Source organism: Myotis myotis, unplaced genomic scaffold (assembly GCF_014108235.1).
Source record: "Myotis myotis isolate mMyoMyo1 unplaced genomic scaffold, mMyoMyo1.p scaffold_m19_p_12, whole genome shotgun sequence".
Lineage (NCBI taxonomy): Eukaryota > Metazoa > Chordata > Mammalia > Chiroptera > Vespertilionidae > Myotis > Myotis myotis.
Window position 1 is genome coordinate 14,760,295 of NW_023416316.1, and position 27,329 is coordinate 14,787,623.

The 27,329-nt window shown below is 52.1% G+C and overlaps 1 protein-coding gene across 4 annotated transcripts; it reads left to right on the forward strand.

Annotated features, from left to right (window-relative positions):
- The first annotated feature begins 7,042 nt into the window (after positions 1-7,042).
- On the forward strand, positions 7,043-26,922 carry PTGS1 (prostaglandin-endoperoxide synthase 1). Of its 4 annotated transcripts, XM_036329924.1 has the most exons (11): positions 7,043-7,163; positions 7,255-7,326; positions 13,493-13,609; positions 14,010-14,150; positions 14,352-14,495; positions 16,597-16,778; positions 16,892-16,975; positions 18,888-19,134; positions 21,345-21,631; positions 24,366-24,513; positions 25,838-26,922. In XM_036329924.1, the coding sequence occupies exons 1-11, from the start codon at positions 7,064-7,066 to the stop codon at positions 26,191-26,193; spliced, it is 1,878 nt and encodes a 625-aa protein (XP_036185817.1). In that variant the 5' UTR covers positions 7,043-7,063; the 3' UTR covers positions 26,194-26,922. The 4 variants fall into 4 exon arrangements, with proteins under 4 accessions (XP_036185817.1, XP_036185818.1, XP_036185820.1 ...); XM_036329925.1 differs by lacking the exon at positions 16,892-16,975; XM_036329927.1 differs by lacking the exon at positions 14,352-14,495.
- The last annotated feature ends 407 nt before the right edge of the window (positions 26,923-27,329 follow it).

Below are 27,329 nucleotides of genomic sequence, written 5' to 3' on the forward strand. Positions count from 1 at the left end.
TTCAACAAACCTGAACATCTTTTCCTGCTCGAGGCAATACCAGAAATGCGGAGGAGAAGCAGCTAGGAGTCCAGCATCCCTCCAAACCCTCCTGCCTCCCTCTGGGGACGTTCTGATGCCTGCTGGGCTCCAGGCAGGCTGGAGGGCTCGCTCCCACATGGTCCTTCTCTCCATCCAGGCTCCTCACCAAAGGCAAGACAGCTCCCCTTCCTACCAGCCCAGGGGCTGCAGGCAAAGCCACCGCACCTTGCTGAGCCTGGCTTCCTTGTCCGTCACAGGGAGAAACAGAGTACTGGTGGACATCAGTTGCTTCTGGCTGTCCCTCGTCCCTTCCTTCTTCTTTTGATAATAGCACCCAGTTTTCATTGGGGGAACATCCCTCTCCCATTTGCAGTTCACGTGGGCACACAATCTAGGACTGGCCAGTCAGAATCAGGCATTTGGTTCAGGGAGGCACGTGAGCTAAGCCAGAGCAATCGGAAGTGCCAAGTAAAGGGGCATTTTCCTTTCATTTGGGATTGGGGCACCAGGGAAGAGTCCTTGGGGAGCACCCCTGTGAGTGAAGCTAACTAGAGGGGGAACAAAAAGATGAGAGAGAAGGAGTGAAGGAGGAAGAGCTAGAGTTAGAGCTAGAGCGAGAGACTGACACCTGGATGCAGCCATACCTGTCTCTAGATTTCCAGCTTGGGAGCCAACATTTCCCCTTCTTTTGCTAAAATCAGTTGGAAACAGGTATCTGTCACTTGTAATAGAAATAATCCTGACTTACTCAGGGGCTAAACACACCTACGTCAAAAGATTGTCACGTGGATCAAAAGATAATAACACAAGTGAGAATGTTTTTGGAAACTGTACTGGCGGCACCGAATGACGGTAAGATATTAGTGAGGCGTTAAAGCAGGAACACACATTCCAGGCGAACGATGAGTCAGTCCAGCTCTACTAGTATTTGAAAGGCTCAAGAAAATGGACTTTTCAGGCTCATGCCTGAGAACCGAAGAGTTCTTTAGAAGCTCGAATTATTGCCCATTACATGTTCAGTTTGCTGGGTGTGAATTTTCAAAGGATGAGATGTCTCCTGGCATTGGGGCACGTCTGTGTCTCATGTGACTTATTCTGAGGTTGGTCATTTTACAGGAGGCCTTGGGACAGAGGAAAGATACCTGGCCTGTTTGGACAAGTCCCTGCCTTGCTCTGAGTCTCCAAGTCTGCCACCAGAGGCAGGTGGGTTGGACCTTCTAGGGAGCTCCTGGCTCTGACCCGCTGTGGTCCTGCAATTCTCAGACCCCGTTCTGGGACAAAGAAGGTCTGCCCACCTCTGGAGTCTGCAGCGCGTACCTGCTCCTGGATTCTCCGGAGAAACCACACATCAGAAACACAGACCACACAGGAGACTCTGGAGTCTGGCTCAGTCTCCATTTCCAACATCCTGTGCCTTCCTGCCACATCCAAAAACTCGATTTCCCAAGCCCCTCTGCAGCCAAGCGAGGTCACATGACACAGTTCTGGTGAAGGGGATGTCAGAGGGGCTCTGCTGGGACCACCTCTGAGGGTATGGAACAGAGGGGTGGAGAGAGCGTGGGCTCCTGATACATTCTCAGGCAGCAGCAGCAGCCTGGGCTGCTCACCTTGGACTTGTCATCGGAGAAGAAGAATCGCTCCACCCTTTTCTTTTGTTTAAGTTTCCATGTTTGGGACTTCGTTATGTGTGGTGAGATGCATTCCTGGTACTGTAGGCTAGCAACCCCTTGCCTGCAACCACTCTCTCTTAAATTCTTTTTACATATCTAGTACAAGCACCCCCCCTTCCCATTTAGGACCACACTGACAGCATTTGATTAATTATATAATTAGTAGTAATAACAATAATTCCACCAATACTGCTCATTTACTGAGTGCCTTCTACGTGCCAGGCATTGAGCTAAGTGATTTTATCCCAACACTGCTCCCAGGAAATAGACACTATTACTGTCCTTATTTTTGGACGAGGGAATGGAGGCTCAGGGATGACATATATATGGCTGGCTCCAAGTCATCCAGTTAGAATACTGAAGCCAGGCTCCAAATCCAGCTCGCCTGAGTCTGAAACCTCTGCTCCCGATCTAAGGAAATGGGCTTATTTAACAAGCAGGGAAACTGAGGTTCAAGAGGGCGAGTGACTTGCCCAAGGTCATAGAATGAGCTCAGGGGGTCACGTTACTAGAAACCAGGCCTTCTGGGTCTCCATACAGGGCTCCTTCTGTGACCTCCTGCTGCTTAGGGAATGATGAGTCTTGAAGGCTGGGCTAAGGTCTCAGGCAGTGGGAGCTACTGATGGTTCTGAGCAGAGGTAGGAGGGAAACCGTTCCTCTTTCTTCAGCTGTGGTGGAGGAGGAGGGGGACATGGGGACTGACATGTTACAGCCCCAGCAACCTCCACAGCAACTGCTGTCCCTTAGCAAGACAATGGCTCTTTCCCAGGCTCCTCTGGTTAATCCGTCACAGGCGGTTGGTCTCCCGGATCCCGGAGCTGATGACTGATGCTCTTCAGATTAGGCTGCCTGTGGGGGCAGGCTGGGGAGGAAGCCAGTGGCGTGAGCATGCGGCCATCCTGTGTTGATCAGATGGCGCCAGCTGCCTAGCGGTGAAGTCTGTAGGACAGGGGACCCTGCAGTGGAAACTCCCCAGATGAGCTCGGGGACTCTCCACTCACCAAACTCCTGCTTGTTGATCTGCCTTCTTGGCCAGCCTCCACCAGGATTCGGGTGTTTGTTTTTTTAAACATTCAGGGCTTGGGATCCAGAGCCAGGGATGGAGGGTGACATCAAACAGACCAGGACTCAGATCCCATCTCTCTCCTATTAGCCTGTGGCCTTTAGCAAGTCAGCTTTTCTGTTTGCAATAACGAGGGCAAGAAGGCCTGCCTCCTGGAGCTGTTGTGAGTTACAGAGGACACGATGCACCCACGCCTCTTCGCACAATGCCTACCACACAGCAAGGGTTCCAGCCGCGGGTCTGACTCCTCCTCTTCTTCCTCCTCACCACAGGCAACGTCTACTCCCTAGACTCTAGGGTGATCTTTGAGCCTCAGTTTCCTTTTTTGCACAATGGGGATAACGGTACCTTCCTCTTGGAGCTGCTGTGAGGATTTCAATGAGAGAGGGATGTAAAAATATTTTGTGACTCTCAGTTCTTAGCTTCTCAGCTGAACTATGTTGTTTATTTGGACCCCCACTCCTCACACCCAGCTGACCAATCGCCTTAAAGGTGCATTTCTGTCTCCTCCAAATGCTGGCTGGCTGTGCTGGGACTCAGGTGCTTGGTACCTAGTATTCAGAAAGCAGGGATTAGTGGTGCCACCTTGGGCCAGTCCCTTAAACTCTCTGGACTTCGGGTTCTTTCTCTGTAAATTGGAGGTGAAAATATGCCTTAGGGCTGCTGAGTAATGTCATGTGATACTGCATGTAAAATACACAGCATTCTACCTGGCACATAGTAGGTGGTCAAGAAATAGTAGCAATTACTATTCTTACCACCCATGCCCAACCCTAGGCTGGCACAGAGCAGGTGAAGAGGAGGAGGAAGAGAATGTTGCACAAAACTTTCCTGCTCAGGTAGGGAATGGAGGGAGAGCAGGTGAAAAATGAGCATTGAGCGCCTACTGGAGCCCGCGTGTGCTCCCATGGACCACCCTTTTCATCCTCACACTAACTCTTGCAAGAATGGAATTAACTCCATTTTATAGAGGGGAAACTGAGACCCCAAAGGGGAAGTTGGTTGCCTAAGGTTGCACTGAGGGCTGGTCAGGAATAGGAGGGCTGGGAGCTGAAGCTGCTGGGTTGATTCCAGGCAGTTTCTTGCCTGCTTGTGAAGCTGCCTCCAGAGGTGGGGCTGGGTGGGGCTGGTCCCTGAGTGATTCAGGTAAGAGTCAGCTCTGGATTTCCAAATAGTGGGTAGGACCCAGGAGGGGGGGAGACCTCTCCAGGGGCACTAAATTCAGGCTCTCCCCAGAGCCTCTGGTAGGGTTGCCAGGAGGGCATGCGTTGCGGTGGAGCTGCAGGTGGGAGTTTGCGGAGGGAGAAACTTCACTCCATGTCACCAATGGGGTTTAGGGAAGAGGGAAGGAGGGGGGTGTCCTTGTTCTCTTTGCTGGGGGAGGGTCTCAAGGTCTAGAGTAGAACTGTGAGTGTTGGGGGTGCTGGTCAGTGGACCCAGCTGGGGAAGGCAGGGAAACTGAGGCAGGGCACTGCCACTGCTGGTGGTGGTCACAGCAGATGGATGGGCTGGCGGTCACCTTGCTGAGACTGGCCCTGGACCCTCACTCACTCAGAGAAGGTCTATATGTTTCCACGTATTCAGTCTCTCATACAGACACCCATTCATTCCTTCACTCAACCAGCACCGGCCGCATGTCTTCTATGTGCCACAGCTTGTGCTTGGCGCTGGAGGTGCAACAGTCACCGGGATGCCTGCAGCTTCGTAAGGGAAAGAGGAGGACATGTGACCCGGTGTGCTACCTGCTTGGAGCAGGGACAGCCCAGAAAAAGGAGGGGCCCTGGCAGAGGAGGTTTCCCTGGAACACGGGAGTGGAGCGGAGTGGAAGTTCACCATCCTGAAGATTAGGAAAACTCCCCGGATGCTAAAGGACAGGTGACCCTGTGCTGTGCCCTTCCCCAGGGCTGGGACAAGGGCTAGTCCAGACCTCTCCTCTGGATCCAGCTGCCTGCCGGACCCTGCTGCTGAGATGGACCAAACACAGGTCCACATGGGAACACCACACACCCCAGCCTGCGCCCCTTCCCTGGGTCCTTCCCTGGGGTTGTCACCAGGACAGGCCAGAGACCCAGTGTCTGCCTAAAGACCTCTCCCCTGAAGCCCTAGGGCCCATCGGTCACCCAGCCCAGGTACTTCTCTGCCACCATTTCCCTCATCTTCCTCTCCCCCACTCCACCCTCTGGGTCTGTCCTGTCCCCGGAGGACCGCACTGGCCTCCTGCCTGCACCTCTCTCTGGCCTCCCCTTCGCTGCCTCTGTTGGGAGATTTCCAGGGCTGGTCACAGAGCCTGGCCACAGTGAGGGCTTGGTCCCTCCATGCTGGACCTGTTCTTAGACACCATCTGATTTGACCTTTCTTTTGTTCAAATGGGGAACCAGAGGCCTCTTGTTCCCACCCCACGCCAGGGTCAAATCATGGAAGAGCTGAGGCCTGAGAACTGATATTCTCCTGATTCGCAGTCTAAGGCTCTTTCTCCCAGTGCCAGGACCACACACGTGTTTGTGGGTGACTTGGCATGAAGGAGTCGGCAGGAGGTACAGGCATGGCAATTGCTGGGCCCGGGGCCTGAAGGAAGGAAGGAAGGAAGGACCTGGGAGTGAAAGAGGGGGCCTCATTCAAGCTCTTCTCTCCTTTCTTCATCACCAGAAAGTTCCCTCTTCTTTGGGTAGCTAGACTACTGAATCTTCACCCCAAGAGGGAAGAGGGAACTAGCCAACCTGCTTGCCTCTTTCCCCAGGTATTTGCACTGTTTCCTCTGAAAGAGGCCCCCACAGGAAACAGCGGTGCTGTTGGGAAGTTGGGGGCCCAGAACACACAGGTGAGGGGGTTGGATAATCCATCCCTTACCCCCCCCCCCCCCCCCCCCCCGCCCACCGTGTGGGTCGCTACCAGGGACTCTGGATCTGATGTTGGAGGGAAGGCTGCAGCCTGTCCCAGTACCCCAGGGCCCTCCACCTGGCCCGCTCCCTCCCCACTCTGCCCTGACTTGCCCTTTCTCCCTGGGGCTGCCCGCGTGTGTCCCAGTGGAGCATGGGAACAGCTCGGGTGGGGATGGAGACAGGGCTTCCCAGCAGCTTTCACTTCTCCACCTGTTATGGTTCCCACCCCACACCTGAGGATGCCTGGGAGCAAGCACAGGGCCTCTGAGCCCTCCCACCAGGCCTTCCCCATTGCAAGGCCCACAGCTGGCTGGGTGTGCTGGGGAAACGCAGGGAGAAAACCCGACCAGGAGACTCGGAGTGACCTCGGTGATCCCTGGCCCCTGCTACGATCAGTTTCTCCGGCTACAAGGAGAGCTGGATGCTGGGATTCTGTAAAGTCAGCAGGCAGATGTGAGACTAGCTAGAGCAGCGGTTCTCAACCTGTGGGTTGCGACCCCTTTGGGGGTCGAATGACCCTTTCAGAGGGGTCGCCTAAGACCATCGGAAAACACATATATAATTACATATTGTTTTTGTGATTAATCACTATGCTTTAATTATGTTCAATTTGTAACAATGAAATTGGGGGTCACCATAACATGAGGAACTGTATTAAAGGGTCGCGGCATTAGGAAGGTTGAGAACCACTGAGCTAGAGCATCGACCCTGGCCAGCCCTAGAATATGAGTTAGATCGTTGAAAACTATGCCTCCTGGTAATTGAGCACCTACTATGTGCGTGGATAATGCACACACACACACACCCCACAAAAAACTCCTGCCCCAGGATAATGTGTGTGCATTATCCCATTGAATCTTACAACCACCCTCTGGGATGGTTCTTATCCCCATTTTACAGAGGAGAACGCTGAGGACCAGAGATTGAGAGTAAGTACCTGGTCCAGGGCAACACAGCCAGCAAACCCAGGTCTCCTGGACCCGGGGCCTCTGCTCTTCATTTCTGGTGGCAGAGGCGCAGGCAGAGACATGTGGCTTCAGAGGGCAGAGCCCAGACTTTCTTGTTGGATCCGTGTGAGGAGGCCAGGCTGGACTCCTCCTTTCCAGCCCCCTTTCTTCTCTGGGCAGCAGAGAAGGTCCAGACCTGCAGCTTCCAGCCTCAGGTACTCAGCTCTGCCCCTAAGCCTTGGGTGACCTCCGCATCTCACATTGGCGCTGGGCCTCGGTTTCCTAGCTACCAAATGGACACAATTCTGGCACCACCGGGCTTTGACAAGCTCAAGCGCATCAGGTGAAAAATCGCCTCGATGGCAATCATGGAATAATGAATAAGTTATTGATTTATTAATAATTTTGGCTGGGGCCGGGAGTAGAGGAAGTAAGTGGGTGGTGGCCGAGGTGACAGCCGGCTGGAGGGGTGGAGCCAAGGGAATGGGTAGGGAGGGGCGGGCCAGGCCGGCCAGAGCTCCCGCGGAATTAGGGGCACGCGAGGTTCCGGCAGCTTGTAGCTCGCTCCGCTGCACCATGAACCGTGAGTCCCGCCTGGTGCCCCAGGAATCCCCTCTGCCTCCTGGCGGAGCCTTGAATGCCAGGCTCAGCCCTTCACCTCTCTCTCCCTGCAGGATGGAGTCTTTCGTCCTGGTTCCCACTGCTCCTGCTGCTGCTGCCCGCGGGCGCCGCGGAGCCCTCTCCGGGTAGGCAGTCCCCCACCCTCTGTGTCCCTGGCCTGGCCCCTCTTCCTCCTTTCCGCGCCAGCCGGTCGGCTTCCCCTTTCTGCTCTTGGCGCCAGGAGGAGGGTGTGGAGGGGGCTCAGTCTGTTGATGGATGGGATGGGGCTCTGAACACCCCCGGGGAGTATGGCCTGGGCTGCGGGGAGGGCCGGGGAGGGGCGGGGAGGGGAGGGTGCTGCAGGGTTCGTTTGGGGGGAAGGGGCGGAATCTCGCGCCGGCTTTGGGAGGACTGGCTCCGCTCCAGCCCCCTCACCTGTGTGTTCTGGGTCCCCAGCTGCCCAACAACACCGCTGCTTCCTGTGGGGGACTCTCTCGGAGGAAGCAGCGCAACTGCCCGGGGAAAGAGGCGAGCGGGCTGGCTAGTTCCCTCTCTCCAGCCTCCAACTTTCGGGGGATCCATCCGATGGCTAGCCCCCGTGAGGACCTGGCCACACCACTCCTTCTGGGCAGAGGGGGCTGGAAAGGCATGGACAGAGCTGGGTTCCTCCGTGGAGGTTCAGATCTTCTCCCATGAGGTCCCCACGGGGCAGAGGAGGAAACCGAGGCTCTGATAGGTGCCACAACCCCCCCAAGCTCACAGCGCTCCTGGGCTCAGGGTTTGACTGCTAGGCTCCTTGCAAGGTCTTTCCACAGATCTTTACCCTGTCATCAACCCAAAGAGGATGGGGAAGGTCAGATCCCATAAAACCCTCCACCCCTGGCCACCACCCTGCAGCGCACGGGTCCAGGCGCAGGAATTCAGCTCCTCCCTCGGCGCCCCTCCCCCACTTACTGCTTCTGTGCACGTGCGTGTTCACACATGTGCAAGGCCCGGGCATCATTTCCTCCCCTCCCCCACGATGAGATCTGCCCTCTCCGGATCTCCATTTCCCATTTATAAAATGGGGGGAACAGAGGATGGGCGCGGGGCCTGAGCTCTCTGCCCTGATGCTGCAGGGGCGCGGTGCTCAGAGGAGAGAGGAAAGGTATTTATGGACTGGGGATCAGACCAGGTTTCCTTGAGGGGGTGGCATCTGGGGAAGCCAGGGAGAGGATGGAGGGGGTTCCAGGCAAGAGTGAAGGACTAGTTTGTGGGAAGAACAGGAGGAAGAGGCATGTGGCCAGCCCTTTATAGTTTGCAAAGCCCGGCGGTGGGTGCTCACAGTGGCCCTGGAGATGTGACAGTCCCCGTCTACAGAAGGGGCTCTGAGGCCCAGAGCGGCATGCTCATTTGTCTGAGTCTCCGGAAGCAGAGCCGGGTGACCAGGCCGCCCAGTGCCCAATCTTTCGGCTCCTGGATCAGCCCAGGGCTCCATCTGAGGCCCCCTCTGCTCCATGCAGAACCCCTGGGGTAACCAGGCTGGTCTGCCTGGCTTCCCACGCCTGTTCATTGAGGCCCAGTGAGCCATGGTCGACGTCGTTTCGTTGTGTTTTTTTTTTTTTTTTTTTTTTTGCCTTTTCTACTTATCTTTATATCATTATATGTTTAAACAGAATGTTTTTTTTTTTTTTTTTTCATTCCACAAATATTCCCGAAGGTTTGCTTTCTGCTGGTCTGTGACTGGAGCCTGAGACACAGAGCTGGGAGAAGCTCACCGTCTGTTGGGGGAGACAGAAATGCTAACAGACTGCATCCAAGGGGCTCAGGGGAGGGAGCAGTCACCTCTCAAGTGTGAGGAACTGAGGGAGGCTTCTTGGAGGCTGAAATGGGTGACCTAGACCTTGAGGAGGGGGCGAGTGGGGGGAAATACCGTGAGACTCTACTGTGAAGCTCTGTGAGGGTCTCTCTGGTGGCTGTGCAGGAGCTAAGCCACAGGTCTGAACCGTGGGAAGCAGATGGGAGCATAGGGAGCAGTGGAAGGCCTGGCTACCAGAGGCCTTTGAGCACCAGGCCTTGGCCGTGAGCATAATTGGGGGAGTGGGTTGGATGGATGAGTTGGAGGGTGAGACTGGAGGTGGGGAACCATTAAGGAGGCTGCTGCAAGGGTCAAGGAGAGAATGGATGACGAGCTGGGCAGAGGGCAGAGGTTTGGGCTGTACTTCCATGTCTATGAATGAATTGAGGTCCTAGGTGCCTGGGCATCTGGCATGGGAATCCAAAGCCTGTGTTTTCCCCCAGAGGAGCAGCAAAAGGCCCATAAGATGAGGGCTGCAGATGGACCGGGGGGCAGGTGTCAGGGAGAATGCTGCTTCTGCCTCTTGTGTGGTAGCAGGTGGAGTCCAGCACAGAGGGGGCAGGCAGTGCCAGGGGATCCTTAATGCTCAAGTTCATTGTCTCCAGCTCCTGGACTTGGCTTAGTGCTCTCTCCTTGGTTAGGGAGAGGGCACGGCCTCGGTGTCAGGCAGAGGGCCCCGAGGTCTAACCCTGACATATGGCGTGGGAACCCAGCCTATCCCAAGGCCTCCCTGCTGCTCACGCAGGCGCCTGCTATCTGCAGCACCAGCCGGGTCTGTGGGCGGGGATGGGGCTTCCTCTCCAGTTGTCCTCCTCCAGCTGTGGGAGCAGCTGTCGAGCCTAATGTGGTGGTGCCTGCCTCTGGCTGCCACCTTGTAGGGGCTGGAGCCCAGGTCTGGCTAGTAGGTCCTTTTTTCCCCTCGGTGGCTGCCAAGCCCCTGGAGTTTCTCTAAATATTATTCTTAGGGGATTTCATTCCAGCCTCTCGCTGCCTGGCGCCTTGCATCCTGGAGGACTTGGTGTTCCCCGCTGTGTCTAGAGCCCTGATTCCTAGGCAAGGGGACACTTCCATGCCTGAATCCTCAGACGGTTCTGAGCCCAGGCTCTCCTGGACAGTCCTTGTCCGTGGGAACGTGTGCCGTATGGGCCTGCTGACCAAGCCCACCTCTGGGAAGGCTTGAAGACTCAGGGAGGGCAAGTTGCAAGGTTGTCTGCTGATGGGACCGGGCCAGAGAGAGAGGAATCACATCAATGGAGAGGGAGAGACTTCTCCACCCAAACCAGAAAAGAAGGGGGGATGTAAAGGGAGGTCTCTTCAGAGCTGGTCAGTTCCATCCCCTTCTTGGGATACACAGAAAAATGAGGTCCAGAGGATGGAAAGGACTTGACCAAGGACGTAGAGCCAGCAAAGAACATCTACTGTCTGGCACATCTTTCCCCAGCACCTACTTGGTGCCTGGCCCTGTGCTGGCTGTGGGAACTCAAGACTCGGTGCCTGCATCTCCCCAGTTCTCTTTCTTGGTGGTTTATTACACAAGGTGTCCTCCACTGAGCCCGGAACTGGGCTGGCGTGAAAGCATGTGGGCTTTAAGTTAGACTGAAGGAACGCCTTCTTTAGCTCTGGTTGTGGCAGGGGATGGTGAGCTCTCAGGAGTTCTGGTTTCATTCATTTAGGATTTTCAGGTCCACCTCAAAGGAAGGGTGACAAACCTACCTCCCCTGGGATCATTCTGATCAAAGTGACTCTCCCTCCCGAACCCTTCCCCAAATCCAGGCCTGGAAACCTGGAGGACAAGGAAGGGGGGAGAGAAAGGGGCTCTGTGACCTTGAAGCAGTGGGGCTTGGGCAAGCTCCTGCCTCTGGAGCCTCGCATTCCTCATCTGCGCCATAGAAAGGCCTCACAGACCCCTCCCAGGGAGTGCTGAGCAGAGAAACTTGAATGGTGACTACGCAAGGCTCTGCCCACCCTGAGCCCCAACAGCAGCTGCCGTCCTGGCTGGGGAGAACTTTTCCTACCCTGGGGCAGCTGGTGTTTGTGGAAAGATTGCAGAGGAGGAGGGAGGGAAAGTTGGACAGCCAGCCTTGAGGGGAGGAGCGTGGGTTCGGCACGAGGCCTCTCCTGGCAGGAGAGGCATTTCTGCTCCTGCCAGGGCAGGACTCTGGGGCTATGCAGGAAGTTTTCAAGCTAGATTCCGAGCCAGCGGCCCAGGGCTGGGAAGATGAGAGGTCTCTTTGGGCGAACTTGAGGTGGCCTGTTTCTTAGCTTCATTTTATTAATTCCACAAACGCTTGTTGCGCTCTGGCCACCACATCTGGATCCCTTGTGTGGCTGGATCTCTCCAGGACCGGGGTTGAGCGCCAGCTGTGTGCCTGGAGGAGAAAGTCGGGGCAGAGTGTGGGCTTATGGTGGAGAAGAGCAGGCTGACTTGGAGCCTGGAGCCCGGCTGAGGGACAGCGGGAGGAGTTCCGTGTGGATATTCACGGGAGGCTGACTGCTGGGGGCAAGGTGTGGGCTCAGTCGGGAGGGTCAGGTAGACTTGGAGGGAATTTTCAGGGAGGAGCAGCAGTCTGGCAAAGGAAGAAGAGCTTTCGGCTTTGGGACTAAGGGTCAGGACCCCATAGAATGGGCTGTAAGGACCTCTTGAGATCCTTTTGAGATCCATGCTGTGGGAGGGATGGGGAGACTGGGCTGCAGGGTGGTGTGAGGGCCTTGTGTGTCCAGGTTGGGAGGTGGGCAGTGGGGTTCCGGGGCAGGGGAATTAGGCAGGCGAGCAGTGCCCTGAGCGGGAGGGATCAATGAGGAGAGTTCCAGATCCCTGAGCCTCCTTGGCATTTCTGGGCCTGTGGTTGTGGGAGGGGGAGGCTGGGTCCTGCCAGGTCCTTGCCCTGGGTCCTGGCTGCTGCCGGTCTGCCTGTGTCAACCTGATAAGGCCTTTTGTCCAGCCTTCTTTCCTTTCCATTGGCCCCTCCTTCCTACACCCCTGCAGGGGTCACAAAGATGCCATTGTGGGGGTGGTGGGGAGTTGCCAGGGTTTAAGCAAAATTATTTGCATGATTTTTATGATTTGCTTCTTGCTTGCTTGTGTGTGTGTGTGATGGAAGGGGTTGGTGGTGGTGCTGGGGCCCCTCTCAGAGGTGGGGGGGGAAGACCCTGCTGCCCGGGCCTCAGGCTGTGAAGTGAGAAGGGGTCATGCCCTCTGATCACAGCACCCTGAGATGACTTCCCAGCCTTCTCTTGCCTCTTGACCCCCTACAATCAGTTTCATAAAGAAGAGAAGTTCCCCATAACATTGGCTCTGGGTCCAGATGAGGAAGTACTGCATTTTTGCCGAGGGGAGCCTGGTGTTTCCTGGGGGAGGCTGGGGAAGGAGCCCCTGCCAGGAGCAGGACCCTGGGTCTGTAGGAGGGCCCTCTCTACCTCTCTCTGAGCCTCGGTTTCCCTTGCTCTGCAGTGAATGAGCACTGAGTGAGCTCTAAGGAGCTCTGACTTCGCTCTTGTAGAATCACGGAGCCAGTGAAGATTGGGCCAGGGGGCTGTGCTCGGCGAGGCCCGTGTTAGACTCAAGGAGGGACTTCCTGATGGGGGTTTCTCCAGGAGTCAGGGGGCTGATGCCAAAGTGCTGCTCACTCTCTCAGCAGATTTTTCCAGCCACCTGCCTCCTGTTCCCTTGGTCCCTGACCTACCTCAAGATCCTAGAGGGCAGACCCACCTCCTCTCTCTGCTCCCTGCCCCCGTCAGGAATGGGAGCTGAGACAGCTGAAGTCCTCTCAAACCCATACTCTCTTCAGGGTTCTGGGAAACCTCTTTCCTTGGACTTGATCGCTGAGTCTGTGAGGTGGGCTGGAAGTGAAGGGATGGCAGTTGGCCTGGTATGACTTGCTAGGTGACCCTCCTGGGTTTCCCTCTATCTGGGCCTCAGTTTCCCCATCTGCAAGTGGACATCAGGATACCTGCTCTTCCTTCCCTTCTGCAAAAATAGGGGGCTGGTGGGCAATCTCATCTTCCTAGTGTCCCGGTGCCCAGAGGTTGGGAGCTGGTTTGAGAGAGACCCCCATCCTCGTCCCTTTCCCCAATGCTGCAAACCCTGCCCTGAGGGCTGGGCCCTGACTTGGCAGGAAGTGAATGTTCTAGAGGCATGAGGCTTCAGGGTCTTATCAGCTGTTTCCTAGCCTTTGATGCTACAGCCTGGGGCCTGGACTCTTCCCCTGCACCGCCCCCCCTACCCCCCCATTGGTGGCAGCAGGGAGGGAAGGGGGGACTTCCCCTGGGGACCCTGATGAGGCCACACTGGAGATCAGAGCAGGGCCTAGAGGCAGCAGGGCTCGGGTTTTGCTCATAGCTGTGGGACAGAGAAGGTCCTTAGGGGAACATTGAAGTCTAGTGAGTTAGGACAGAACTGCCATCTGAGTCCATGCCTTTGGCCCCAATGAGAGGTCACCCAAGGGTGGTCTCTGATCTCTGTTTCTCACCCACAGTGAACCCCTGTTGCTACTACCCATGCCAGCACCAGGGCATCTGTGTCCGCTTTGGCCTTGACCGCTACCAGTGTGACTGCACCCGCACGGGCTATTCTGGCCCCAACTGCACCATCCGTGAGCTGGGCCTGCAGCCCCAACTCCTTCTATCTTGGGCCCTTCCTGCTTCCCTAGGCTTATCCTCTGAGACTCCACTTCCTGCCCTCACCTCTGGCCATGGCCCGTCTCTTTCCTTGCCTGGCTTTGATCCCTGACTCTCCCTGACCTCAGTCTTCACTCCCTGGTCTGGTGTCTGTGGCCAGTCCTCACTGCCCAGCCCCACCCTCACTCCCTGGCCCTGTCCCGTCCTCACACCAGGTTCTGGCTTTGTCATGTGTCATCACTCCCATCCTTACCTCCACCCCAGATGTTCTGCCCTGTCCCATCCTGGCCCTGGTTCCCAGTTCCCATCTCCCACCCTGGCTACTTCTGGTCCTGCCTGGAGGGCAGGACTGAATGGCTCCCACTGCCCTTGCAGCTGATCTGTGGACCTGGCTCCGGAATTCATTGCGGCCCAGCCCCTCTTTCACCCACTTCCTGCTGACACACGGGCGCTGGTTCTGGGAGTTTATCAATGCCACCTTCATCCGTGACATGCTCATGCGCCTGGTACTCACAGGTGGGTGGGGACAATGTCCCCCTAATCTGGAGGAGCAAGAAATCCTGCCAGTTCTTGGAACTCTTGGCATCTGATAAGGGCAGTGGGTGGGGAGACTCTGAGATGCCAGATAAAACAAGTCCAACCCAAGAGAAAGCTGGGAAGGGGGTGTATGCCTGGGGGTGGGAACTCCCTTGTCACCATCATCTTTGCCCTTTACAGCGCGTTCCAACCTTATTCCCAGCCCCCCCACCTACAACGTAGCACATGACTACATCAGCTGGGAGGCCTTCTCCAACTTGACCTATTATACTCGTGTTCTGCCCTCCGTGCCCCAAGACTGCCCCACACCCATGGGGACCAAAGGTAATGGAGGTGGGGCTAGGGGGCTGGGGAATCACAGGAGATGCTCAGTTCTCCTCTCGAGGAAAAAGCGATGTCACAGATAGGTGGACCAAGGCAAGGCACATGACATATTCAGAACTAGGGCCCAGGACAGGAAAGGGTGGTAGAGGTTCTTGCCTGAGGTCACCAGAGAGTCAGTGGCAAAGTCAGACCAGTGTTTCGTGTTTCCAGGTTGCCTCTTTGCCTGAACCTTGTCTACTGAATGGGTGGGATCCTGCTGGGATGGGAGTGACTTAAAAGTTACAGTGTGGGAGGGAGGTAATAGTGTGCTCTTTAGTTGGTTCTTCACTAATGTAAACAGCTTTACATCAGTGATGGCGAACCTCTGACACGCGAACTCATTCTTTTGGTTGATTTTTCTTTGTTAAATGGCATTTAACTATATAAAATAAATATCAAAAATATAAGTCTTTGTTTTACTATGGTTGCAAATATCAAAAAATGTCTATATGTGACACGGCACCAGAGTTAAGTTAGGGTTTTTCAAAATGTTGACACGCCGAGCTCAAAAGGTTCGCCCTCACTGCTTTACATGCTGCATTAGTGCAGTGTACATAGAAGTTCAGACTGTCTTTCTTTAGTTGCCCAAACCCCACTCGGTCTCACTGGCAGGGGTCTTTCTCGACTGTCTAAACACCTGAGAGTTTACCCAGTTCAGAGCCATCACTCCAGCTTCAAGGACAGAGAGGAGCAGAGGCATCAGTCTGCCACTGCCATCACTCCAGTTCCCACCACATGGTGTCGCTGTGGAGCCCCGATCCTGGGTGGTGTGCAGGCCCAGCGCTGTGTGCTTCCCCGGTTCAAACAGGCAAACATACAGGTGTCCTTACGTGGGCCTCAAGGGCGCTATGCTGATGGCTTACACTCAGGTGTAGCTACTCTTCCCAGAGCACAGCCATTCTGCCAGAATAGCTGCGTCTCGCAGAGCTCTGGACCCTGCCAACACTTTGCTGGGACCTGTCCAAGTTCCCTTTTGGGGAGTTCCCTTCGGGGTGCTAGATACCCTTTCCTGGAAACTAGTCAGCCATTTCCATTCAAAGAGCTAGTCTACTGGTCTTTAACTGTCAACCCTGGGCCTCACATGAGGTGACATGAAAGGATGCCTTTACCAAAACACAAACATTTAGTTACTCTTTTCTGCAAATGCATTGGGTACTGACTTATCTGACATTGACGTAATTATGGAAGGTCCCTTAACACTTATTCTCACCATGACAGACACCTGCTTCAAGGCGACTGTTGTCTTTACCCCAGACATAGAAAGACTGGCATCGTTTAAAATAGGTTGGCAAACTCCAGTCTGCAGGCCAAACCCGGCCCAATCTCCGTTTTGTAAATAAAGCTTTACTGGAACACAGTCACACTCATTAAGTATAGTGTATGGCTGGTTTCTTGCTACAATAGTGAAGCTGAGTAGATGGGACAGAGACCATATGTTGGCAAAGCCTCACGTATTGGCTATCTTGACTTTTACAGAAAAAGTTCGCTGACCCTTGATTTAAAAGATCTCACCTCACCAGTTCTCTGTCATGCTTACATTACTTCACGCACTTCTCCAACCCGCTGCATAAAAAAAAGTTTCATTTGTCCTATTTTAGAGATGAGGAAGTTGAAGCTCAGGGGGATGATATGACTTATCTGTGTTCACACGGTTTGTGAATGTCATAGCCAGGCTACCCTGTTCCAGGGCTGGGGAGTCCAAGTTCTTTAGTTTCTTTGTGTTTTTTCTTTCTTCTTTCTCCTTGGTTAACTTTTTCAAAGTTACCAACACACATAAAAGTTGAGAGGAAAGGAAAATGATCTATGTATCCATCTTCCAGTTTTAAGACTTGCGCACCATTTGCCAATCTTATTAAATTCCAGATATCCTGCCACTTCACCCAGATATACTTCTAGGGCCTTTTGTTAGAGAAAGTGCAAGGGGCCATCTGGTGGGAGGGAGGTGGCCCTTAGAGGCTGCTCTGGGCTTCCTGCATGGACCAACTTGGTCTGGTGAGCCCCGAGGCCCTAGGGGAGGTGCAGGGAGGTGGCAGCGACTGCTCTTTTCCACCTCCCCAACCAGGAAAGCAGCAGCTGCCAGATCCCCAGCTCCTGAGCCGTCGCTTCCTGCTCAGGAAGAAGTTCATACCTGACCCCCAAGGTGCCAACCTCATGTTTGCCTTCTTCGCCCAACACTTCACCCACCAGTTCTTCAAAACTTCTGGCAAGATGGGTGCTGGCTTCACCAAGGCCTTGGGCCATGGGGTAAGTACCTAGGAGGGGCTTAGGGCTTCTCTGGGCCTAATTTGGCATGTGCTGTTGTCACTGGTGGGGCAGAACTACCTGAGGATCTGATTGGGCCCCCTCTCTGTCCTCAGGTAGACCTTGGCCACATTTATGGGGACAATCTGGACCGTCAGTATCAGCTGCGGCTCTTTAAGGATGGGAAACTCAAGTACCAGGTAGCTATGGTCATGGGGATGGAGCTTCGGGAAGGGCTGTTGGGGACTTGGGTGGTGTTCTGAGAGGGCCAGCTTCAGGAGCTGGAGGTGTGTGAGAGGAGGAGAGACAATAGACCCTGGAGAAGGTGCCAGGCCTAAGATGCAGACAAAGAACAGAAATGGCCCCTCGTGTTTCCTGGGAGATAGATTTTAGGGCTCGATAGGAGATGGGCATTTTCAGTTTACCTTTGTTCATTTACTTTTCCCACCATATTAATTGGGCTCTATGAGGTTCCTGGCACAGGTTAGGGAGCAGTGACCATGACAATTTGGGGCCCTACCCTCCGGGAACTCACAGCCAATCAGAGGTCACAGACATAACACTAGGATGCTTGTTCCACAAAGTCACTTTGTCTGAAAAGTTTTAGCACTTTCCAATAGAAATATGATGTGAACCACAGATACAATTAAAACTTTCCTAGTGGCCATATTAAAAGAGAGAAAAAGAAACATGGAATTGATCGTAATAATATATTTCATTTAACCCATATATATCCAGAATGTTATCATTTCTAAATGTAATCAATACCAAAATTATTAACAAAATATCTCACAGTCTTTTTTTAATGCTAGATCTTAGAAATCTGATCTATATTTTATACTTATAGCACATCTTAATTTGGCTGCCAAATTTTCATTGGGGATATCTGATCTGTATTTAGATTTCATAAAACTTAGAGTTGAAATTTACAGTAGATTCATTTGCCCCAGTTTTTTTTTAAAAATATATTTTATTGATTTTTTACAGAGAGGAAGGGAGAGGGATAGAGAGTTAGAAACATCGATGAGAGAGAAACATCGATCAACTGCCTCCTGCACATCTCCCACTGGGGATGTGCCCGCAACCCAGGTACATGCCCTTGACCGGAACCGAACCCGGGACCCTTCATTCCGCAGGCCAACGCTCTATCCACTGAGCCAAACCGATTTTGGCTGCCCTAAGTGCACTTAAAGATTTTCCAATAGCTGAAGTATCTGCTTCAAAATTTAAATAGAAATTAAGCAAAATAAACAATTCACATTCACATCTTCATTCACACCAGCCACGTTTCTAGTCCTCCACAGCTACGCATGAACGTCTAAACAAATGAAAACCCAAAATAAATGTCCAGGGCTGAATCTTTAGGGCTAAAAACAGCCCCTGGCACATAGTAGGTCCTCGGTGTATATTTATTGAACGAATAAAGAAACTGCCATATAACCGGTTACACTTGTGATAACTGCCACCAGGGAGAAGCCACGAGAGGTCACAGGATGGGGAAGTCTTTCCTGGGAATTACACATAAACCAAGAGTTGCATGATGTTTGAGGAGGAGTTTGGGAGGTTAAGAAGGGAAAGGGCCTTCCTGGGTAGCATGTGCCAAGGAGTGGGGGGTTGTGGCGGGGGAGGGAAGCAGCCTGAGTGACTTGAAGGGAGTGAAATAAGGAAGGAACTCCTGGGCATCTAAATGATGGGGGTCGGAATGGGGATGGGGATGGGGATGGAGACATCTGTGGGGCTGTGTTAAGGATTTCTGATGTTTTTCCCAAGAACAGAGAGAGAACTTGGAAAGGGTTTAAGCCAGGGTGTGATACAAGATATGTTCTCAGGCTACAATGCTGAGAACAGACTGCTTGGGGGCAGGAGGAAGAGTAAGGAGCCACGTTGAGAGGAGCCAGGGTGGGTTGGAAGCTGCTGGTGGTAATGGGGATAGGGAGAAAGGGACCCATTTTAAGAGAGATTTAGGCAGTGGAATCAACAAGCCTTGGTTAGGGAGGGTGGGAAGGTACCCTGTGTGATACGCAGCTGTAAGCAGGAGCGGGAGGGAGTCAGATGTGGTAGGTGCAGGCGCCCTGCCCCGTCCCCAGGTTGCCAGGTGGCCCCATCCTGCAGATGCTGGGCGGAGAGATGTACCCGCCATCGGTGGAAGAGGCGCCTGTGTTGATGCACTACCCAAAGGGCATTCCGCCCAAGAGCCGGATGGCTGTGGGCCAGGAGGTGTTTGGACTGCTTCCCGGGCTCATGCTTTATGCCACGCTCTGGCTGCGCGAACACAACCGTGTGTGTGACCTGCTGAAGGCTGAGCACCCCACCTGGGGAGATGAACAGCTCTTCCAGACGGCCCGCCTCATCCTCATAGGTGAGGACTCCGAACCAGCCCTGTCCTGAAAGGTCATGCCCTCCATTCTGAGAAGCAGGGGGTGGGGGGCTTACTATCTATGAGACTCAGAGCAGGCCCATTCCCCTTCGTGAGCCTCAGTTTCCAAATGTGGACACGGGATAATGATGATTGTAAGGACTTGTTGAGATGAGGAATGAGAAAGCACTCAACACATAGTAGGCCTTCAGAAAACGGCTGTGATGGTTGATATTAGCTGGGTGACTCGCAGCCAATTTCATTACTCATCCCAAGCCTCAGTTTCCCAGTGTACTGCACAGATTGACATCCCTGGCATGTGCAGGGCAAACCCCAACTCTCTGGCCTTCAGAAAGCCTCTTGTTTCCTGCCCTGCATGTGTCTGTCTTCCTGGAGTTTGGTAGCTTCTAGATGACTCAGGGACAGGATATTTTTGTGTCTCCTAAGGGGACGAGTCTACAGCCTAAAATGTCAGATGGCTTCCTGCCTGGGAGTTTGGCCTCTGACACCCCATCCAGATCTTATTTACTCTGAGTCACCAGTAAGCCCCTTCCCTCACCTCTGGTCACTCCTGGGGAGGGCTGGTCCCAATTATAGTGCCTGATTCACTGGAGCCTGGAAGAGCCAGGCAACAGGAATAGATACAGACTAAAGAAGAAGAAGGGCTGGTTCTGAAGTTCTAGCATTGCAGAGACCTTGACCAGAGAGGGCAAGTCTGTGGCTGGAGGCTGCCCAGCATCTCACTGGTGATAGAGCTGTGACCAAAGGTGATAAAGCTATATATTCAGTGCTTCATTTAACCCTCCCCAAATGCCTTATGCACCAGATATGATTACTCTTCCTATGAAAATTAAGATTCAGAGAGGGCAAGTGAATTCTCCAAGACCACTCAGCAGAAGACTTGAACCAGGTCTGGCTGCCACCAAGGTTTATGCTATTTCCACCACTTCACAGGGGCAGCTCGTTCCTGAGTGGGGAGGGGAAGCAAGCCTTAGTCTGATCTTTTGTGAATGTGCGAGTTTGGGGAGGGCATTCTCCCCTCACACCTATACTTGGTGCTGCTGCTCCTCACCTGCATGTATTGACACTCCCTGTGATGCCAGGCCCTGTGCCAAGCAGTTTAGATGCTTTCATTCTCTACTCCTCCCAACAACCCTATGACCATTATTGTACTGATATTATTATAATACACATTTCACAGGTAAGGAAAGTCAAGTTCAGAGAGATCAGGTAACAGGGCCCAAGCACAAGTGGCTAGAAATGGGGAGGCCAGGATTTGGACCCAGGTAAGCTGATTGCAAATCCAGAGGGTCCAATCAATTTGCTAAAAGCCCATTTGTCTAATGGCTGATTGGGCAAAAATACCTGTTTCTTTTCATAGCTAGGTGACCAGTTTTCATTTTGGTATGGAATGTCCAATTTGTTTCTTCCCTTGCTCTTTGCTTTGTAGCTGGTTTCTAAGGGAGCAGAGGAAAACCTCTGCATCAGAATTCTGATGTGTAAGAACATGTAAGAAATATATTTGGGACTAGATTCACCTTCTGTCCTCAGTGTCACCCTTACTGCTACAGCTGCTTTTAGGGGTGTTTCTTCCAATCCCCCTCCCCACTCCCCTTACACACTCTGAGAGCCCTCACTAAGTTGGCCTCCACTTTCCCATCTTTTGTGGCCTCTCCAACTTCTTTTTTTCTCTTTTAAATATATTTTTATTGATTTCAGAGAGAAAGGGAGAGGGAGAGAGAGTTAGAAACATCAATGATGAGAAAGAATCACTGGTCGGCTGCCTCCTGCAGGCCCCCTACTGGGGATCGAGCCCTCAACCTGGGCATGTGCCCTGACTAGGAATTGAACCCAGGACTGCTTGGTCCATGGGACAATGCTCAATCCACTGAGCCACCACAGCCAGGCTTCAACTTCTTTAAATGGGCTGGGGGGGAGGGAGGGAAATGGTCACCTAGGAGTCACAGAACCAGTTCTCAGACACTTTCTTTGCATGTCCTGGTTAGCTGGGCCATAACTTCCCCTAGGAAGGTAGGAGCTGCCCGAGACAGGCAGTTCCATTTTCACACCCCCTACCCCAAAGACAAGTGTATGTAGCCAAATAAAGCAAAACAACAACAACAGCATTAAAGAAGCACTAAGCAACCCTGTTTATGAACTGGCCTGCTTCCCAAGCGGGACTATATCGTGTGCTCTGCTGACCCTGCTCCCAGGGGAGACCATCAAGATCGTCATCGAGGAGTACGTGCAGCAGCTGAGCGGCTACTTCCTGAAGCTCAAGTTCGACCCGGAGCTGCTGTTCAGCGTCCAGTTCCAGTACCAGAACCGCATCGCCTTGGAGTTCAACCATCTCTACCACTGGCACCCGCTCATGCCCGACTCCTTCACGGTGGGCTCCCAGGACTACAGCTATGAGCAGTTCCTGTTCAACACCTCCATGCTGGTGGACCATGGGGTGGAGGCCCTGGTGGACGCCTTCTCTCGCCAGAGCGCTGGCCGGGTAAGCCTTGGAGGAGCCGTGGTGAGGGTGGGTGGGCTCTGGGGTCCAGCAGACCTGGGTCCAAATCCCAGTTTTCTTTTCTGCAGAATGGGGACAGTGCCACTCCTGCAGAGTGGCGGTGAGCATGCCTTCATTCATTCTCTTATCCTTTTGTCCGTTTGGCGATGCCAGGCATTGCTCCAGCTGCTGGGGACATGGTGGTGACCAAGATCAGTGTGGTTGTTGGATCCTTGTCCTTTTGGTGCTTATACCTTAGAAAGGAACAGTAGTCGTATGACGGCTGACATCATTTCAGCACTATTGCATGTTAGACCCTGTACCAGATGCTTCTCTGGTGTGAATTTTTAAAAAAGAGCATGTTAGAAACCATGGTCCACAAAACTCCACAAAGCCCACAGTGCATTGGGACCTTGGAGAGGGGCTCCTGAGCCAGACTTGGGGACTGTGGACGAGGAAGTGTTGTTTGAGCAGAGATCGCTGCACAGGGATTGCCCAGGGAATGGCAGGGATGATTGCATTCCAGATGGAGGGGACAGCATGGCAAAGGCCCTGAAGTCAGAAGGCATGGCAATTTGAGGACCAGGAGGACATTCGGGGTATGGTCATATATGTGAAGGTGCCTGCACCTACCAGGTCTTTATTACATCATAGGCCTCTGTTATGGGTTGAATGTCCTCTCTACCAATTCACATGGTGAAAGTCCTTCCCCCTCCCCCACCCCAATATCTCTGTCCTAACCCCCAGTGATTGTATTTGGAGACAGGGTCTTTAAAGATTAAAGAAATTAAGATTAAATGGGGGTCATTGGGTGGGCCCTGGTCTGATCGGTATTCTGATAAGAAGAGATTAGGATATAGACATGCACAGAGGGAAGACATAGAGAAATGATGGCCATCTATGAGCCTCAGAATGAAATCAACCCTGCTGACACCTTGATGTTGGACTTGTAGCCTCCAGAATTGTGAGGAAATAAGTTTCTGTTGTTTAGGTTGTCCAGTTGGTGGTACTTTGTTATGGCTTCCCTAACAAATGAATACAGCCTTTTGCCCTGGAATTCCTAACCAACTCCCTCCTCAATCTCCTTGTGTCCACACTTGGAAGCTCCCAGGTCATTTATCTTAGCTCCCCTCATCCTGTTTGTCTCTAATCCTTGTCCTTAAGATGTATCATGAAGTTGTGGCACCGTATGGATTTAAGTTTCCTCCTGGCAGTTTGACTGAAATTAGCATATGCTGCCATCAGCGGGCAGCTGCTGGCTGCATTATGGCCTCTCTTCAGAGACAATAGCTTTTGTGTGTGGCTGCATGGTTTCTGAAGAAATTTTAAGGCATGACCATGATAATGCATGTGAAAGCCCTGTTGTTTTCTGGCACAAGGCAGAAGGGCAATGAAGTGTGTTGACTCCCAGGATATTAAAGAGAGTATGAGAGCCCTAGCCTGTTTGGCTCAGTGGATAGAGCGTCGGCCTGCGGACTGAAGGGTCCCAAGTTCGGTTCTGGCCAAGGGCACATACCTGGATTGCGGGCTCGCAATCCCCAGTAGGGGGCAAGCAGGAGGCAGCCGATCAATGATTCTCTCTCATCACTGATGTTTCTGTCTCTCTCTCCCTCTTCCTTCCTCTCTGAAATCAATAAAGAAATATATTTAAAAAAATAAAAAATATAAAGAGAGTGTGAGAAGTGATAAAACAGGTCTTCCCCTGATAATCACCACACATGGCTGCCATCTTGGGGTCAGCATGTGACCAACACTGTGCTAACTGCTTTGCATACTTTATCTGGCTTATTTCACAAGCATATCAGGTGCATGCTCTTACCTTTCCCATTTTTGCATAGGAGGGAACTGAGACTTGGGGACTTGCCTAAGGTCCCTGTGTTAGTTTCCTGGAGCTGCAAAAGGACCACAAACGAGGTGGCTTTAAACAGCAGAAATTTATTCTTTACTATTCAGGAGGCTAAAAGTCCAAAATCAAGGTGTCAGCCAAGCCATGTTCTCTCTGAAGGTTCCAAGGGAGAACCTGTTCCATGCCTTTCTCCCCGCTCCTGGCAGTTTCCAGCAATTCTTGGCGTTCTTTGGTTTGTAGAAGCATTGCTTCAACATGGTGTTCTACCGGTGCCTCTGGTTTTTCTTTTGATCAGGACATCAAATGTTGGATTAGGGCCCACCCCACTAGAGTATGACCTCTAATTACATCTATTTCCACGTAAGGTCACATTCATCAGTTCTGGGGGTTAGGACTTCAACATATCTTTTTGGAGGAGCACAATTCAACCACAACAGCCCCACAGTTTGTAAATGGTCAAGCTGAGATCACCACCAGCCTCTGCTAGCTTTGCTCCAACTTGTATGATTTCACCCAAATATGTGTTTCCTCATTCCCATCCTATTATACTTGTTCTACCCGAACAGAACCTTCCTTAATAGGATGTTGGGGTTTCCCACCTAAATTGAGATGGTTGGGGAATAGTGTGGCTGGTGAGTTACTACAATGGTCCTCCTGGCTCATTCCACAGTTAGAGATGGGGAGGATGGGTAGCTTATCCCTATTGTAGACTCCCCGGGGGTCCTTGAGAAAGCATGGCATTGGCAGACCTAGCATCAGGTTCCTGGCATGGTGAGGGCTAGGTTGAGCCATACTTTCTGTCCCAGCTCAGGAAGCACTCCTGACCTGCAGTTCTTTTCCAGGGCAATGTGGCCAGGCTCTCAGACCACGGCTGTGTTTGTCTCTTGGCAGATTGGTGGGGGTAGGAACATAGACCACCACATCCTGCATGTGGCCATGGATGTCATCAAGGAATCTCGAGAGCAGCGGCTGCAGCCTTTCAATGAGTACCGCAAGAGGTTTGGCATGAAGCCCTACACCTCTTTCCAGGAGTTCACAGGTGAGAAGCTGCTTCCTGGATATGGTCCATGCCCTCAATTAACTTGCACTGAAGTGTAGGAGACATTGAGGAAGCAGAATGGGCCAATACATGTGGCCAGGACTGTGACTGGGATTACAGGGGTGTGGGATGGTAAATACCTGTCTAGGGGAGAGAAGGTAGCTTTTGAGCTGGGTTTGAAGGATAAATAGGGATATTCTGGGTAAAGAATAGAGGGAACAGCATTCGAGGTAAAGGAACAGAGAGTACAAAAGCACAGAGGTCATAAAAAACAAGTCTACTATGGAGAATAGTCATAGTTGTGGCTGGACAAGGAGCTTATGTGGGAGTGGGGTAGAGGTAGTGATAGGAGGTTAGGGCCAAATTGTATAGAATCTTGGATTTTGTGCTAAAGATTTTGGGTTTTATTCTGTCTAGTTGATCTTAAATACCCATTTATAGACCAGCTACCTAAGAATCACTTATAAAACTGATTAAAAATACTGAACTCTGGATATCTATTCCAGAGATTCTGATTCAGTAGGCCTGGATGGTCCCCAAGACTGTGTGCGTGTGTGTGTGTGTGTGTGTGTGTGTGTGTGTGTGTGTGTTATTGCTATTGCTGATCCCCAGCTGCTGGGCAGCCAGGTTTGGAAACCTTTGTCACAGACAATGGGAAGCCACTGAAGGGTTTTGACAAGAGTGTAACATGACCTACCCATAGCTGTGTACTAGTGCCTTATGGGAGGGTGGATTTGAGGAAACAGGTAGGAAAGTTCAATGTCTGTCTCCTGTGACAGTCCAGAGAGGCAGAAATAGCTCTATCACTCAATCTCTGTGTGAGGTTGTACTAGCTACATTATGTCTCTGAACTCCAGCAGAATGCAGGCTCTTAGACCAGGATAAGGCCTTAAAACCTGCCTGTGAAGGAAACAAGATGGGTAGCTTCTCCCTATTGTAATGATCAGGAAATTAGGGCACAGAGAAGTGAGATGAGTTGCTCAGGGTCACGTGCTGTTTGGTGGTAGAACCTTGACTCCGTAAGTAGCAAATTCCTTTCCTAGATGCAGTCCTGGAGAAGGGTCAGTCACCATTTGTCATTCTAGAATACTGAATTCCTGGTTAACCATCCAGAATGTTAAAAGTCGTTCTCATTGGCATGCCTGACACCTGGGTTCCTGTTCGACAACCTAGAATGCCAGAGTTTAGGGCATGTGCTCAATTGCTCAAGCTGTTTTTCTGAAGTCCCTTATTTTCCCCAGAGAAAGGTGGACCTAGGTTTCCTCCCCAGATTAATCTCAGTTGATAGAACAGTGATTCTGACTCCAGCTTCTTCCCCTTGCAGGAGAGAAGGAGATGGCAGCTGAATTGGAGGAGCTATATGGAGACATTGATGCCTTGGAGTTCTACCCGGGACTGCTTCTTGAAAAGTGCCATCCAAACTCCATCTTTGGGGAGAGTATGATAGAAATTGGGGCTCCCTTTTCCCTCAAGGGCCTCTTAGGGAATGCCATCTGTTCTCCCGAGTACTGGAAGTCAAGCACATTTGGTGGTGAGATGGGCTTCAACATTGTTAAGACGGCCACACTGAAGAAGCTGGTTTGCCTCAACACCAAGACGTGTCCCTATGTTTCCTTCCATGTACCTGATCCTCTCCAGGATGATGAGCCTGGTGTGGAGCGGCCATCCACAGAGCTCTGAGGGCAGCAGAATTCTGGAGGAGAGGGCTTTTTGCTCGCCTTTCCAGAGTGCTGGGGCCAAGGTGGACCATCTTAAACATTGGGTTTCTAGTTTGGCATCGAGAATATCGGGGTTGAAATGTAGAATTTTGTGTCTTTCACCCGTTATGTTGAATGTTGTGGTCTTGTTTGTCATTCTAGAATACCGAATTCCTGGTTAAGCATCCAGAATGTTAGAAGTGGTTCTCATTGGCATGCCAGAAAACTGGGTTCCTGGTTGCCAGATTTATGGTTGATTTGGAATATAGGCATTCTAAAATTCAGAGTTCCTGATGAAATAATGCAGAAAGTTAGAGGGTTCTTACTTTGCATTCTAGACTTCTGATTGGCGATTCAAAATGTTCCTGGTTGCTGATCCAAAATACTGGTTGGTATGTCAGATCAGTCTTGGTCTCAATGTCTAGATTCTAGACTCTAGAATGTTAATTTTCCTGTTCAGGGAGATATCTACAGAGCAGGAGAATCTAATGTTAACAAGAATGCATTGCCTGAATCTGTGCCTGTACGGAGGGGGCAAAGAGGTGGGTGTTCTTTTGGGGGCCCCAACTTAGACTCTGGTCTGAGGATATAGAAAGAACAGGTAGGCTTTTTCCAGGCCACTGGTCAGAAGCTACCAGAGCTCTGTCTCCATCCAGGTCTTGACTCATGGCAGCTGTTCCTCATGAAATGAATAAAATTCTTTTTCCAATTGCCTGTTATGCATCTCTTCTGATCCCATCCCCAAAAGCAGAGGCAACACTGAAATGACCTTTCTCCTAGCCACTAGCCAGATGTGCTTGAGGTTGCAGCATGGGACTTCCCCCTGGGATCCCTGGGGCATATCACTGCCTAGATCTCCCACCATTGATGCTTCATTTACCCCATGAGTTAGGCATCACTCCTCCAGGCTGTTCTCCTAAAAACACTCAACTCCCCAGCTCCCACCGTCTGATGAAAAGCCTCCTCCCTTACAGATCGTACAACAGAGATGAAGGGCAGCTGGGGAGGAGAGTGCTTACAGTTGTACACACTTAATCCTCATAAAGGAGATGGTATAAAAATCCCCCTTTCAAAACGGAGGAAACTGGGACTCAGGGAGGTCACGTGACATGCCCCCCC

Coding starts and splice junctions, on each gene's coding strand:
- PTGS1 (XM_036329924.1), top strand. CDS start 7,064: ATGGGTAGGGAGGGGCGGGCCAGGCCGGCCAGAGCTCCCGCGGAATTA. Junction 7,164..7,254: donor GCTCCGCTGCACCATGAACC/GTGAGTCCCGCC, acceptor CTCTCCCTGCAG/GATGGAGTCTTTCGTCCTGG. Junction 21,632..24,365: donor CTCGCCAGAGCGCTGGCCGG/GTAAGCCTTGGA, acceptor GTCTCTTGGCAG/ATTGGTGGGGGTAGGAACAT.